General features: G+C 38.9%; 1 protein-coding gene across 2 annotated transcripts in view; it reads right to left on the reverse strand.

Moving 5' to 3' along the window:
* Positions 1 to 720: 720 nt before the first annotated feature.
* lrfn5b (leucine rich repeat and fibronectin type III domain containing 5b) overlaps positions 721 to 15,178 on the reverse strand; it is a gene marked incomplete at its 3' end in the record, with an annotated part of 18,959 nt that continues 4,501 nt past the window's right edge. The window contains exons 2-3 of one of the 2 annotated variants that reach the window (XM_082147175.1): positions 5,960 to 7,377; positions 721 to 3,450 (exon numbers count right to left, since the gene is read on the reverse strand). In XM_082147175.1, the coding sequence (XP_082003301.1) occupies positions 2,508 to 3,450; positions 5,960 to 7,350 (2,334 nt within the window). In that variant the 5' untranslated portion in view covers positions 7,351 to 7,377. Of the gene's footprint in view, positions 3,451 to 5,955; positions 7,378 to 15,178 lie in introns of those variants that run through there. The other variant, XM_082147176.1, reaches the window with a different exon arrangement.

The raw sequence follows: 15,178 nt of genomic DNA on the forward strand, positions 1-15,178 counted from the left end.
TACATGGTAAAATGCATAAGGCAATTGCATATTTTCTTTTAAAAACATGTATTAAATGGAAGCTCCTCTGTTGATGTTAATCTCGCTTATGAAGATCATCTTTAACTGATGAGAACCTTCAGGACTCAATCGCATTTTAATATCGATAATGATAGAGAAGACCTGATGGGCACGAATTAATGAGTCATTAATCGACATCGCAGGCTCATTTTAACGAGCTCATCAGCCCGTGTGACGATCACACACACACACACACACACACACACGGACGCGTCTTAACCTTCAGCGTCGAGACTCGTTGCTTGACTGAAACCGCTCGTCTTTCATTGCATTCTCAACGTTTCTTTGAACAAATACAGGATCTCGCTCTCAGACTCCTGAGGAACGCACGGATTAACACTTCTAAAAATAATCACCCAGCATTCAGTGCTGCAGGCGTTCACTCACTACGAGCTGTTCTGCTTCATCAGAAACACCGTCGTCTTCGCCCCTGAAAGAGCGTTTGATCCCAAGAGCCATTTTGCGGAGATTTGTTGCCATTTCCTTTGAAATATCAAATGGAAAAACTGCAGCTGATTGTAGAAGCCGTTTCTAGCTAACACTGAACACTCTGTCGAAAGTTATGAACAAACGTTCTTCTGGTGTTTTAATAAAACGCTAGCACACAATGGGTTTCTCAAACGTTTCACTTGACTTGCGTATTTAACCGTTTGAGAACTTTTAAATGTCATGTTCCTCGTTAAATGTAAAAATATAATGTTCTTTTAAGGCTCATTCACACCAATGATGTAAACGATAAAAATATGGTTTTAAAAATCGTTGGAATCACTTTAAGAACTAATGAATGATTAAGAACACTGACAGCCAATCAGAATCCATCCTGCTTTAAAGAGACAGACGACAAACTGCAGCGCTTATAATAAACAGATCGATATCATGTATCAGCGTAGACACTAATACAGTTATAGTTATTGTACTTGGTGTGAAATTTAATGTTCGCAAAAGTGAAAAAGCAAGGAAAAAATATTCAGATTTTACATTTTCAGAACTTAATGGGAATGTGCAAAACGTGTGAGGCAACATCTCAGATTCTTCATCATGACTTGATTTACGTATTAAAACATTTCAGCAGAAAATGTAACTAAACTAATTTACATCGAAAGCACGACGCATTGCAAGTCACAATTAACATAAATGTCACATGAACACAAGAATCATTTTCACATTTTATTTTACACAACGTAACATGTTTGTATGCAGTGTCTGTATTATTCCATAAAACAAAGAAATATACAAGTCATAGTATTATTTTACTATATGCAGGAAACAGTATTTAATTTGTGCTTAAAAAACATCGGCTTGTCCATTGAACTTTCGGTCTGTGTCCGATCTTAAAGTCCTCGGCTGTCTGAGACCGCAGAACATCACGCTCTTCCTCAGAGCTTCTGTCTCGTTCTCCAGCACAAACATCTAAACATCCTGAAGATCCCCAAGATACATTTACTGGAGAAGAAACATGACTGAAGATATTAAGTCTTAAAGGGGTGGAATAATGCCCTTATGTTAAATGAGATGTAAAGTAAGTCTCTGATGTCCCCAGAGTGTGTGTGTGAAGTTTCAGCTCTAAATACCCCACAGATATTTGTATATAGCAAGTTAAAGTTGTCACTTTTTGAGGGTGAGCAAAAATGTTTTGTCTGTATCCCTTTAAATGCAAATGAGCTGCTGCTCCCAGCACAGGAGGCGGAGCTTCAACAGCAGCTCCGATTACCTCACACACACACACACACATGCACTGAAGATTTCAAAACTTTTAGCCTTTTATGTTCAAATCGGAGTCAGACAATGATGGAGAGACTCGAGAAGAAGTGAAACATGTAGAAGCAACAGGACATTTATGAATGGTTAGTTGATGAATTTATGTAGTTTATGTGTAGTTATCTTCTAGTCATCGTTTAGCATATTCTGTCTGGATAATCTATAAATCGTGTTCAGGGGGCGGGGTTTATGTAAATGTTAGTGTTGGTGATGTCACTAACCCGGGAGGAAGCTCGTGTAGTCTCTACCAGCCGTTTGTTGTAGTCCTTAAAAAGTGATTTCTGTAAAAGCAAAACTCTCCCTTTGCCTTGAACTTTGAGCGTCGTAACTTTGTAGATGTTGTTTATGCTCAAACAGCAACATTACACACTAACTAAAGTTAGAAAAGTCAAATCATAATCAACCACCACTTTAAAAATGTATGAAAATCTGCTTAAAAGAAGAACAAATATCTGCCAATGGGGTCAGAAAAATTATATTCTCTTTGAATCTTCTTTTAAGCTCAAACTCACTTAATTTTTATGGATTTTTCAGTCGTTTTGCTTCTTCTCCGCTAAATATCTTGATTTAAGAATGTTCAGATATTTGTGCTGAAAACAACACGACAGATCATTTGCAGTGTAATACACACGTCAGGTGTCCCTGGAACGCCATTCACAAACCACAGAAGTGAAGTGAAAAATCCTCCATTATAATGTGCTTTCCAGAACCCACTCCGACTGGGTCAGAGCTGATCTCGGTCGCTCGCCGGCGGCCATCTTGGGAATATCCCCCCCGCTCACGGATAAACTGCGTTTGGAGCGGCTCAGGCTCGCGGGCGGATGCTTCAGACCCGTACACGGGTGTTTATATGTCTCTACATTGAGGGAGTGGCGTCGGCTAACCCGAACACATCCCACCGGCACCGTCTTGTACTGGTGCAGGTTCTGGAGATTTGCTCTTCGGGACGCCGGCGTCACCATAGTCGAGTACGCGCGTACCGTGGGCCGAACCTTAGCCGAGTTGTTCTTGGAGTTATCCAGCGTCTCCATGGTCGAGTACGGTCGTGCGGTCGTGTGATGAACCTTAGCCGAGTTGTTCTTGTTGGAGTTGTCCGGCGGCTCTATGTTGATTTGCGTGTCGCGCACCGAACGCAATGGACTCGGGGACGCCGGATGCCAGCTATGGCTAGCCGCGGATGTGCTAACGGTGCAATTCGACGGTTTAGCCGGGATGGATTCTGACTCCGGCGACACTTTCCGACACGCATCCGGACCCAGAATCTGCTTAGACATGGACTTGATGACACCGCAAACCTGAGACTGCGAGCGCATGTCGCCTAGCTCCACTCCTTTATCCGCGCCGTCGGGCTGGCACACGCGGTAACGCGCGATGAGGAAGATGATGAACGCCAGGACTGATGCTACGATGACGCCGCCGATGATCACCACGATGGTGCCGCCGAGGAACTGCGACTGCATGAAGTGACAGCGCATGTACTGCGGCTCTGTGGAGAAGTGAACGCAGCCCACCACACGCGTGGCCGTTAGCGTGGTCATGGCGTCGTCGTAGATCGCCAGAACGCAGAGGTCGTACATTGTGCCAGCCGCCAGATTGTTGACCGTGATGCTTTTACTGGTCGGAGGAATCATTCTGCAAAGAGAGAAACAGCAATCAGTCAACAAACATGCATTTCACATCGGCTAGAACTAATGAAAGTGCAAAGCTAGTTTAACACTGAAGGAGCGTCACAACTCGTGAACCATTTTGTGTGAGTAGTGAAAATTCCAGAAAGAAAAAGTGCACTTTAAATACTAAATAAAGATGCATTTATAATGTCTTGCATTGGGTGGCAGAGGATGGGAAGACAGGCCCTGAACATTTAATGTTTTATTTTAGTTGGATAAATTCCATAAAAAGTCTGTTAACGCACCTAATCTTTTTAGCGGCAGCATAAATACAGTCCAATGATAGGCTTTAAATATTAAATACTCATAGATAAGTACGACAGACAAAACTAATAATGTGTATCTTTACCTACATGCTATCATGAACAAACCAATCAGTAACTACGTCTAACGGGATAACAGTAAATAGTTTTAATTACTAAAAAACATCTCATTCGTTCAGGAATTGGGAAGACTACACTCATCCCGCTGTGTGTGTCTGAATCATTAAAACAAATCATTCATTCGGGAAAATTGCTGTAGCAATTGAGGAAACACTGCATTGTATTTGAGTGCTTTCTGTCTGTGACGACAGATGAATGCACATGTGAGGAACATTAACAGAGCAAAACTTTATATAACTTCATTAATATAAAATGTTCCCAACCCTACTCCTCATCTGAGGGTGATGGAGTGAAGCTTATCTGCAGAATATAGTCATAAAGCCATAAAGCAACAGCATCTCTCTCGTTCCCAAACCCAGAGCCAAACCTCCCTTCATGAGCCGCTGAAACCCTCCGGACCGGTAATGTTACTGCTGCTCAGTTTATGCTCTTTCTTCTCTCCTCCAACATCATTTTTATAGTCCGTATGGCCAGCTGAGCAGCTTGGGAGGCGAGAAGGCTGTTTCAGCAAATACACTTCATAAACCTGTCGTACGTGACTCAAACTAATTATGGAAGTTATATAAAGAAGCTTTAGCAGCTCAGACTCTATATTCACAGTTCTCTGTAACGCTGCATTATTTAAGGCAAGAGACTACAGGTGAATAGGACTTTTAAAAAAACGAATGGAGTTTCGGTTCCTTCACTGTCGCCTTTGGCTTTTGTCTTGCTTAGTTAGGGACGTTTAATATTCAACAACATTCTTGATCTCTTGTATTGACACCATTATATGAGAACTGAACTGAGCTGGACGATGACATCACGCTTTTCTCCAGAGCCGCTATATGTAGCCTGGCTAACGTCAGACCTCTTTCTCATTGAGACGTGGTCTGGGAACCACATGTTCATTTTCTCGTATTTGAGGCGTGGTTTACGAATGCCCAGAGCCATTTATTGGGCGCTACGAATGTCTATCAAATGCGCCTGTACGTAGCTCATAGCCAATCGTTTCAATTATACCAGATGACGTATGTAGAGCGACAGAAATTCGACGAGGAAGAAGACGAAATAAACTTGCGTTCTAAACTACTTGGAACACTATCTAAGGCTGCATCGAAAGGTAACTTTGCGTCTGCTGCAATGTTGGATCCATAGATATAAACAAACTGCTTCGGTGTGTCGCATAGACGTCGTCATCGTCCTGCTGCTCCCTCCACGTTCTGTGATTGGTCCCCTCGCTGAGGCGAAAATCTGGTCATGGTATCCAGGCTGCCTAGCAGCGTGAATAAAATCGTGCTGTGCTCAAGGCAGCATGGGGAAACCCAGGCTAATATATATATATAAATTAACTAAATTAATAACTTCTACAACACAAATTAAGCATCACTGAACTTACTGGATGCTGGACTGTGTCGATACTTTCTTCTGGAAACAAACTTTGTTGCATTATTTTCCTGTAATCTCTGTAAAGCTGCTCTGAAACACTGTTTTGTTAAAGCGCTGTATAAATAAAGCTGACTTGACTTGACTAATAGATATCTCTCTACTTCTTTAGTTGATTCAATGCATCTAGAATTGCAAAATATTTGGTATTGCAAGTTTTCAGAAATGTTACGTCTAAATACGCAAATGAGGCATTATCTAATTAAATATGCACCAAGTTCCAGAACATAAATCTGAACAGTGGATAAAGCCAGATTCAACATTCTTGTTTGATTTTATTGACACAATAGAGTTTTTATAGAGGGGATTTTGGATTTCTCTTTTTATCACTCCATGAGTCAAAAAATACTGTCAACTGACAGAGAAATACATATTCGCCATGTTTTTAGGAATAAAATGTTAAATAAATATGAGGTGAATGATATATAAACAAACCCCTCTGTAAAATCCTTCAGAATATAGATATGAATAAACCTGTAAATGTTGGTGTGTGTAAGTGCTGCTGAAGTGGAGATAGAAAAAGATATGCAGTGCAATGGAAATCTGCAGATGCAAATACATAAAGTGCGATAAAAGTGTGTTTTATAAAAGCAAAACTCAAAACTGACCAGTGCATGAAAACACAAGTTTTGCATGCAGTGTCTTGCCTAAAAGGTGTATCAGTCTTACCTGTACACTAACGAGTCGTCGTAAGTGCCGTTGTATTGGACCTGGAACATCCGAATCCCGGGAATATTCCGCTGAAAGTTGAACTTCACCAGAGCCGAAGAAGCGGTGATTTCAGAGATCAGGACTCTCTTCTCCTGTCCTCCCTTGGTGTTGCCTATTGAAGAGCCGGCCTCGGTCTTGGCAGAAGTGGCGATGTCGGAGGATCCCGGGTCCGGCTCCTGGACCAAACTGGTGTCGTTGGTGAAATGCGGGAGTTTAGTGATGGTCAGATCCACCGTTTGCTGAGCCTCCCCAGACGGGTTTGATGCAACACAAGTAAAAGATCCCGAGTCCTTCACCGTGCTAATCAGAATATCCAGTGTTCCGTCGGCGTGGACGACGGTTCGGCTGGAGTTGAACACTAGCCTCCCGTCGGGAGCGATCCAGTGAATGACGGGATCCGGGTCTCCGCGGGCTTTGCATCGTAGAGAAACCTGTTGGCCTTCGAGCGCACGGGTTTCTTGCGAGTGTCGAGTGATTAGCGGCGGCTCGCACAAGAACTCCTCCTCGGAAACGGTCCAGAAATAGCGTCCGGCGAGATGTTGTGGCGCCGCGCACGTCTCGAGATCGTCCTCGCGTCGCAGCCGGCGAAGCCACAGCAACTCGCAGTTACAATGCAGCGGGTTTCCTCCGAAACTCAACGCGAAAGACGACGGACCCAAAGCGCCTGATGTTGCAAGAACTCCTGCGCGCTGGAAAACCGGATCGGGCGGAAGCTTATGCAACTTATTAGACGTGACGTCCAGTCGCTTGAGCTTCTGAAGCCCGGAGAACGTTCCTTCAGGGATGTAGTTAATCATGTTATGATCCATGTTTAATGTATGCAAGCTAAACATGAGCTGGATGGCGATCCAAGGCGCGCTTTCCAAGTTGTTGTAGGACAAATCGAGCTCTTCAAGAGCCAGGAGGTCGTTAAACGCTCCTATGTGGATGTGTGTGAGCTGGTTATTATTGAGGATTAGATGGTGAAGCTTTGACATGCCACTGAACGTATCGTTCGTTATATGCGTCAAGCGGTTGCTGTCCAGATGAAGCGCGCGCAGGTTCTCAAGGTCATTGAAAGCGTGAGGCGTGACGGAGCCTATGGTGTTCCTCGAGAGGGTCAGGTCCACCAGTTTGGTCATGTTGGCGAAGTCCTTGCGCTTGATTCCCGTGATGAAATTGTCCCCCAGTCTGAGTTCGACGGTGCGTCGGTCGATGTTTGGAGGGACAAACAACAGTCCCTTTTTATCACACAGGGTTGCCAGATTGGGGGACAGAATCTGGCAGATGCAACGCTTGGGACAAACTTGGATCTTCTGGGCTTTCAGTGCCATTACAACAACCATCAAATAAACGAGTAGCATCTCCATCTGGGTTGCTGGTGTTGGTTTAACAACCTGTGGGGGAGCAAACGTGAGAAAAGATGTGAGTGTGAAAGAAATGAATACTTTAATTCAGCAAGGACGCGTTACATTGTGACAGTAAAGACATTTATAATGTTACAAAAGATTCTATTTCAAATAAATAACTTTCTATTCACCAAAGAATCCTGAAAAAATTAAATGCATTGACATTGACAAAAATGACTGTTTTCAACACTGATAATAATGATAAATGTTTGTTGAGCATCAAATCATCATATTATACTGATTTCTGAAGGATCATGTGACACTGAAGACTGGAGTAATGATGCTGAAAATTCAGCTTTGATCACAGGAATAAATTACACTTTACTATATATTCACATAGAAAACAGATGATTTACATTAGAATAATATTTCACTGTTTTTACTGTATTTTTAATCATCAAATAAATGCAGCCTTGGTGAGCAGAAGAGACTCTTTCAAAAACATTAAAACAATTCAAATCAAACTTTTGAATGGTAAGTGTACACTATACAAAATGATTTAGAGTATGTTTTGTAAAAAATAATAATAATACCATTTCAGTTTTTGTACTTTATTTTTAATTCAGTGTGTTCTTAGTAATTATTTGTATATTGTTATATCACAATAAGTTCTAAGTAGTTTCAGAGTTAATATTGTTTATTTTTCAGTTTTGCATTGAAGTATTTCCTTTATTTTCCTTTTAACGTTAGGGCAGATTTTACTTTTTTAATAGGCATTTTAGTGTAAAACAATGTGTATGGACCCCACGAGTTGTCGATATGTTTAAATTTCTATTCATTAATAAGTCTATTTTACAGGAAGACACGTGTGTATTCATGAGCGTAACAGAGGAGCGTAACACATGAGCTACAAGACTTTTTCTGCTATCTTTAATACATGTTTCTCACAGAACATCATGTCTGAAGCTTTCCAGGGACATTTCTACTAAAGCTCATGCTCTGTGTTTGATATGATAATGTTGATGCTTTCATCTGTGTGTTTGCTGAGATGAAAGACTCATCAGAATTATTCTGATGTCTCAAAAGACAAAAAGCATCAACACAGATGGAGAGACGCGTCACTGATTTCGCTCGGCTCTTCAGTTACTCATGTTACTTATTAACTTGCACAGGATGAGAAGCGTATTCTCTGAATGACTCTAAAGTCCTTGACGAGATATAACATTTCGGTTCTGATTAGAATGGTTCTTTGCAAAGATCATGAATGTTTAATTGGGGAGTGTTTAATCATGTGTGGAATGGTATTATACGGTCTCGGATAACAAAAGCATGTTCTAAGGACCTTACCATTAATTATTTCTCAATTTTATTTGAACGTTCAAAACATCCAGATTTTTGAATGTTTTAAAAAAATGTTTTTGCTTGGTTATGTGAACGTTATAATCCAGACACAAATTCGAAAGATTAAGTTGCGACTTTATATCTCACAATTCTGACTTTATATCTCGCAATTCTGACTTTATATCTCGCAATTCTGACTTCATATCTCGCAATTCTGACTTTATATCTCGCAATTCTGACTTTATATCTCGCAATTCTGACTTTATATCTCGCAATTCTGACTTTATATCTCACAATTCTGACTTTATATCTCGCAATTCTGACTTTATATCTCGCAATTCTGACTTTATATCTCGCAATTCTGACTTTATATCTCACAATTCTGACTTTATATCTCACAATTCTGACTTTATATCTCGCAATTCTGACTTTATATCTCGCAATTCTGACTTTATATCACGCAATTCTGACTTTATATCTCGCAATTGCAACTTTATATCTCACAATTCTGATTTTATATCTCACAATTCTGACTTTATATCTCGCAATTGCAACTTTATATCTCACAATTGTAAGATAAAAAGTTTGAATTGTGAGAAAAAGTTGCAATGACCTTTTTATATATAATTTAATTTTTTATTCTGTGACGGAAACAAGCTTCCATAATTCAGTGAACATTCCATTTTGCAACCTTTATGTGAATGTTACTTGTTCTGAATGTAATGTTATGTAATATTCTGAAACAAGTGGTTGCATTTAAAAACAAAATTGATTAATTTCCAACAAAAAAAATGATGTATAAATAATGTTTTCGTCCTGATGTTTTGAGAACGTTATTAAAGAGCAGATAACTTTGAACGAACGTTCTATTAATGTTACTGGAAGAACATTTGTTAACAGAACGTTCCCTGTTTTCTGTGATGTGCATCTACAGAGAAACCCTGAGCATTCGCTTCATTTTAAAGTCTGGGGTTTGAATGTCTAAATCTAAAACATCAGATCAGTTCTCGTCCCGTCTGTCGTTTGTAACCTTGGAAATTCCCATCGTCGAATGTGTGTTTTGAAGATGTGACAATGTCACGGTGTTGCGGACGCTCAGAGCGCATGATAATAACCTGCCATACCTCAGGCCTGTGATCGGGAGAGTCGGGGTCGTTACACTGTCATGGCAGACCATAGAGTGTGAAAACAGCCAATAAAGGTGAAGTATGCAAGCGACACGTAAGACGAGCACGTAAACTATAAAATGTGTGAAATAAGCAACACGAACACACCAAAGATCAGAGCGATTCATCTTTGTCACATAAAAACGCCAGGCTTTAAAGAATGACATTCTGCCACTGAGGAGAAGAGTCTCTACTCACCAAAGCATTCATTTGATTAATAATACAACAAAACAGTAAAAAAACAGTGAAATATTATTCTAATGTAAATCATCTGTTTTCTATGTGAATATATAATATAGTGTAATTTATTCCTGTGATCAAAGCTGAATTTTCAGCATCATTACTCCAGTCTTCAGTGTCACATGATCCTTCACAAATCATTCTAATATGATGATTTGATGATCAAGAAACATTTATGATTATTATCAGTGTTGAAGAACAGAATTTATTTGAAATAGAATCTGTTGTAACATTATAAATGTCTTTACTGTCACTTTTGATCAATTTAATTCATCCTTGATGAATACAAACTTGATTTATTTGATTTATTTCCCCCAAAAAATAAAATATAAATTCTTACTGACCCCAAACTTTTGAATGGTAGAGTTTAATGTTAAAAAAGCTTCTATTTCTGATAAATGCTGTTCTTTTCAACTTTCTATTTCTTTAAATCCTGAAATAAAAATGTAAATGACCGTTTTCAACACTGATAATAATCATAAATGTTTCTTGATCATCAAATCATCATATTAGAGTGATTTGTGAAGGATCATGTGACACTGAAGACTGGAGTAATGATGCTGAAGCTTTGATCACAGGAATAAATTACACTATATTATATATTCACATAGAAAACAGATGATTTACATTAGAATAATATTTCACTGTTTTTACTGTATTTCTGATCAAATAAATGCAGGTTTGGTGAGCAGAAGAGACTCTTTCAGAAACATATATAATCTCACCGATCGGGTAGTGTATATCATGCACTGAATCATGTTGTAATAAACCGACTGCGTTTTGTCCGTGTTTAATAGGCGTGTGATGATGTCACACTCTCTGCATATGAAATGAGCTTCCGATCAGCGCTTTATTGAGTGTGTGTGTGTGTGTGTGTGTGTGTGTGTGTGTGTGTGTGTGTGTGTGTGTGTGTGGTGTTTTCAGACCAGCTGCCAGCATTAGCATTAGCAAAGCGTCTGATGTTCAGCTTCCCCTCAGAAGCGTCACTGTGAATGTGCTGTTTTTGTGTCTATTTTATATCCCATTTTTCCAAGCCAACTGAGCCATGAAAGAAACCGCATGCCGGATCTCCTGTGTGTGTGGACACACTCGCGTTGGAGAAGGACAGTGAGGATACAGTCGAATGAGCGATTCACAAACTCTGGTGCTCTTCGCGTGTTGGTCAAAAATTACCGAATGTTTTTATTTTTTTTTGTCAATGAAATGAATGTACTATATTTTAGTTAGATTTTTTTTTTATTAAAAAAAATAAAAATAATTTGTTTAGGGTATTTATGGTACTAAATTATATTTACGCTTTATTAATAATCCATTTATTCACTTTTTGAGCATAGACCTGAAAATAAAATGTCCAACTTAAACTGTGGTAAATCTTGAACGCTTTAGAGCGACAGACTGAAGTTTGATCTCTGTTCAAAGATGACACTTGGCAGATTATTGCTGAAGTGGAAAAAGTTTTATAAAGTGAATTTTAAAAAAGTTACAGAATTTTACGTTTATTATGAAAAATGCACAAAATTTTTTTATATGAAATATATATTTTCTAAATCACTTTTACTCTAAAACTGCAAGAAAATCAAAGCCAAAAATCTAAACAAGTTGTGTTCCACATTTGAGGTTGATATCTCAGTAAATGATCTTTCAGTGAGACTGTGTTCGGCTGCAGTACCAAACGCTTCCACTAGAGGAAACTCTCTCATTCATTTCCAATGCGCTCATTTTAGATCTCGAGGAGCACAAGAATGAATATTTTTTACAGGACCATTTAACCTGTTTTTTTTTGTGTGTGTGTTCACACAGCAAGTGCCAAAACCTTTACCAAGTTTTGTACCATTCCGATGAAGTAAAAAAGAATAAAAAATAAATAAATGTAAAATGTTTTGACCGAACAGCACCAGTTTGTTCAGTGCAGCCGTTCATATACGTTTCCTGAAGTCAGTTTCGGGTAAAATTTATCGACTTCCACTGTACGATCAAAAAATATGACGGAAGTCAATCAAAACTGTTTGATTCCCAACATCAGAATATCTCCTCTTGTGTTTAACAGAAGAAGGAAACTCATACATACATACAAACTCATTCCAATATTTAGGTTGGACGTGTCGAACACGTTTACAGCCAAAACATTCACAAACCTAGTCAAGCTGCAAGAGTAGATAAACCACTGCATTTCAAGGAATAAAAACATACAGAGACTCATTATTACTCACTATTACTCACTATTACTCATTATTACTCACTATTACCTCACTATTACTCATTATTACTCACTATTACCTCACTATTACTCATTATTTTTTATTTACCTTTATTTTACCAGGAAATAATCCCATTATTACTCATTATCACTCACTATTACTAATTATTACTCATTATTACTCACTAGTGCTCACTATTGCTCACTTTTGCTCGCTATTGCTCATTATTACACACTATTACTCAATATTACTCACTATTACTCATTATTACTCACTATTACTCACGATCACTCATTATCACTCACTATTACACACTATGACTCATTATTACACACTATTACTCATTATTACTCAATATTACTCATCATTACTCACTATTACTCACTAGTGCTCACTTTTGCTCACTAGTACTCACTATTACACACTATTACTCACGATTACTCATTATTACTCACCATTACTCATTATTACTCACGATTACTCATTATTACTCACTATTAGGGCTGTCCCCGACTATGGATTTTCATAGTCGAATCAGAATCATCATGTCTTGCCTATAGTCGACTAATAGTCGAATCATGTGTATGGGGGCGGGGCTTTAACGTTTCAAAGCCGCGATGTACAGAAAATCACACAAAGATATAGAAGAAAATGTATAAAAACATTTTTGATCAATAAAACTAAGAAATAACATAAATAACTCCAGAAAGGCCACACTGCAGATTTGCATTTCACATGCAAATCAAATTAAATCGGCTAAATTACCTGTGCGAGCAGGCCAGCCTACAGCACAACATCGATGCACCGAAAAAATAAAACAATTAATTTACTAAATTAAATTAGAACAGAATATACCTTTCTAATAAATAAAAATACAAAACGAAATAAATCAGAATTAAGTCACAGGATGAGGAGCAAATGTGTGCAAAATGCCTAAAGTGCAGGGGAACATATATTCAAAACACAAGCCACAAATAGTTAGATTAGATAACCCTGACAGATTAATAAATAAAATAAAAATAAAGAAATTATTAAAATAACGATAGTAGCCAGAATTTTCAACTTTGTCTTTTTAACTGCAGAAACAACAACAAATGCTAAACTGGAGAGGCAGTCTTTTTAGCTAAAAATGTTCACAGCATCCAAAAATAAAATTAGAACCGCCTGAAAAGTTTTGAAATCACTTGTACCTGATCGAGAGAACAAATCCTGAACGTCTTTCACTCTGTCTGTCCGTTGGAGTCTTTTCAAATTGTGCGCGCGGATAAAATACATTCTAACGTGAAACCCAGTCTATGCGTGAAACATGTTAACGTTGGCCGGCAGAAGTGCGATCATGGTTTTCCTGATGCTAAATCCAGCCTTGGAGAATATCCTTTCTAATCGTGTACATCCACACTTTAGATTTTCTTATCCCAGACATTGTTAAAGATTTAAATCCTTGCCGCGAAGACGCTCCTCTGTCGGTCACGGATTGAAAGTGAAACTTAAATCTGTCACGGGGTGTTTGGATTTATTCACGCACGTTAAAAAATATTTATTAAAAGCTTCTTTCTTTGCACATTTTTATATAGGCCTGCCTACAGCATTATCATATTAGGCTGAATATATTTACATAAAAGCTAGTTCTATGTGAAATCAGACATTGAGCGCCCTCATATAGCCAAAGTGGCATGATCCTCGTTTCATAACACCTCTGCGAAGATTCGACCGTGAGATCGGTAGTCGAATCGGGCTCCTCCTATCGAAGCATCGAATCTTCGACTATTCGGGGTCACCCCTACTCACTATTACTCATTATTACTCACTATTACTCATTATTGCTCATTATTACTCACTAGTGCTCACTATTGCTCACTATTACTCATTACTCACTATTGCTCATTATTACTCACTATTACTCATTATTACTCATTATTACTCACTATTACTCATTATTGCTCATTATTACTCACTAGTGCTCACTATTGCTCACTATTACTCATTACTCACTATTGCTCATTATTACTCACTATTACTCATTATTACTCATTATTACTCACTATTACTCACGATCACTCATTATCACTCACTATTACACACTATGGGCCCTATTTTAACGATCTGAAACGCAAGTGTCAAGCGCAAAGCGCAAGTAACTTTGTGGGCGGGTCTCGGCGCTGTTGCTATTTTCGCGGCGGGATAAATGACTCTTGCGCCAGGCGCAAATCTAAAATGGGTTGGTCTAAAGTAGCTTCATTATTCATAGGTGTGGTTTGGGCGTAACGTGAAATAAACCAATCAGAGCGTCATCTCACATTCCCTTTAAGAGCAGACGCGATTTTTCCATAGCGGATTACTATTGTAACGGCAGATTTGCCCGACGCGCGCCAGGAGCGGTTCACAGCCAAGGAGAGCAACGCTCTCGTCACGGCCGTAAAAGAGAGAAGTTACATTGAAATGGAGAAACACACCCAAATTAACTTCGGTTAAACAGGCGTATGATAATTTGGGTAAATGTGTAAGCTAGATGTCAAGTCAAGTAAGATGTAAGATGTATGCTTTTATAATAAATTGTCTATCTATCTATCTATCTATCTATCTATCTATCTATCTATCTATCTATCGTAATAATGTATGATTTGCAAAAATGAAAACTGCTGCTTCTGTGTAGATGAGAGAATCAAAGTGCGCGTTGTGCACACCCTACATTGATTATGGCCAAGCATGCGCCCTTAAAATAGCATATGAATAACATGCGCAACGCGCCACTGACTTTAAACTATTTTTTCCTGGTTAGCGGCGCAATTGTTTTCTAAACCTGCAAAATAGCATGAAGGAACGTTTGCGCCGGAACACGCCTCCTCTTTGCGCTGAACCGCCCCCGGGAGCGCAAGAGTATTTCCTAACTTACCGACGTGCTTC

Source organism: Leuciscus leuciscus (genome assembly GCF_965113295.1).
Source record: "Leuciscus leuciscus genome assembly, chromosome: 19".
Lineage (NCBI taxonomy): Eukaryota > Metazoa > Chordata > Actinopteri > Cypriniformes > Leuciscidae > Leuciscus > Leuciscus leuciscus.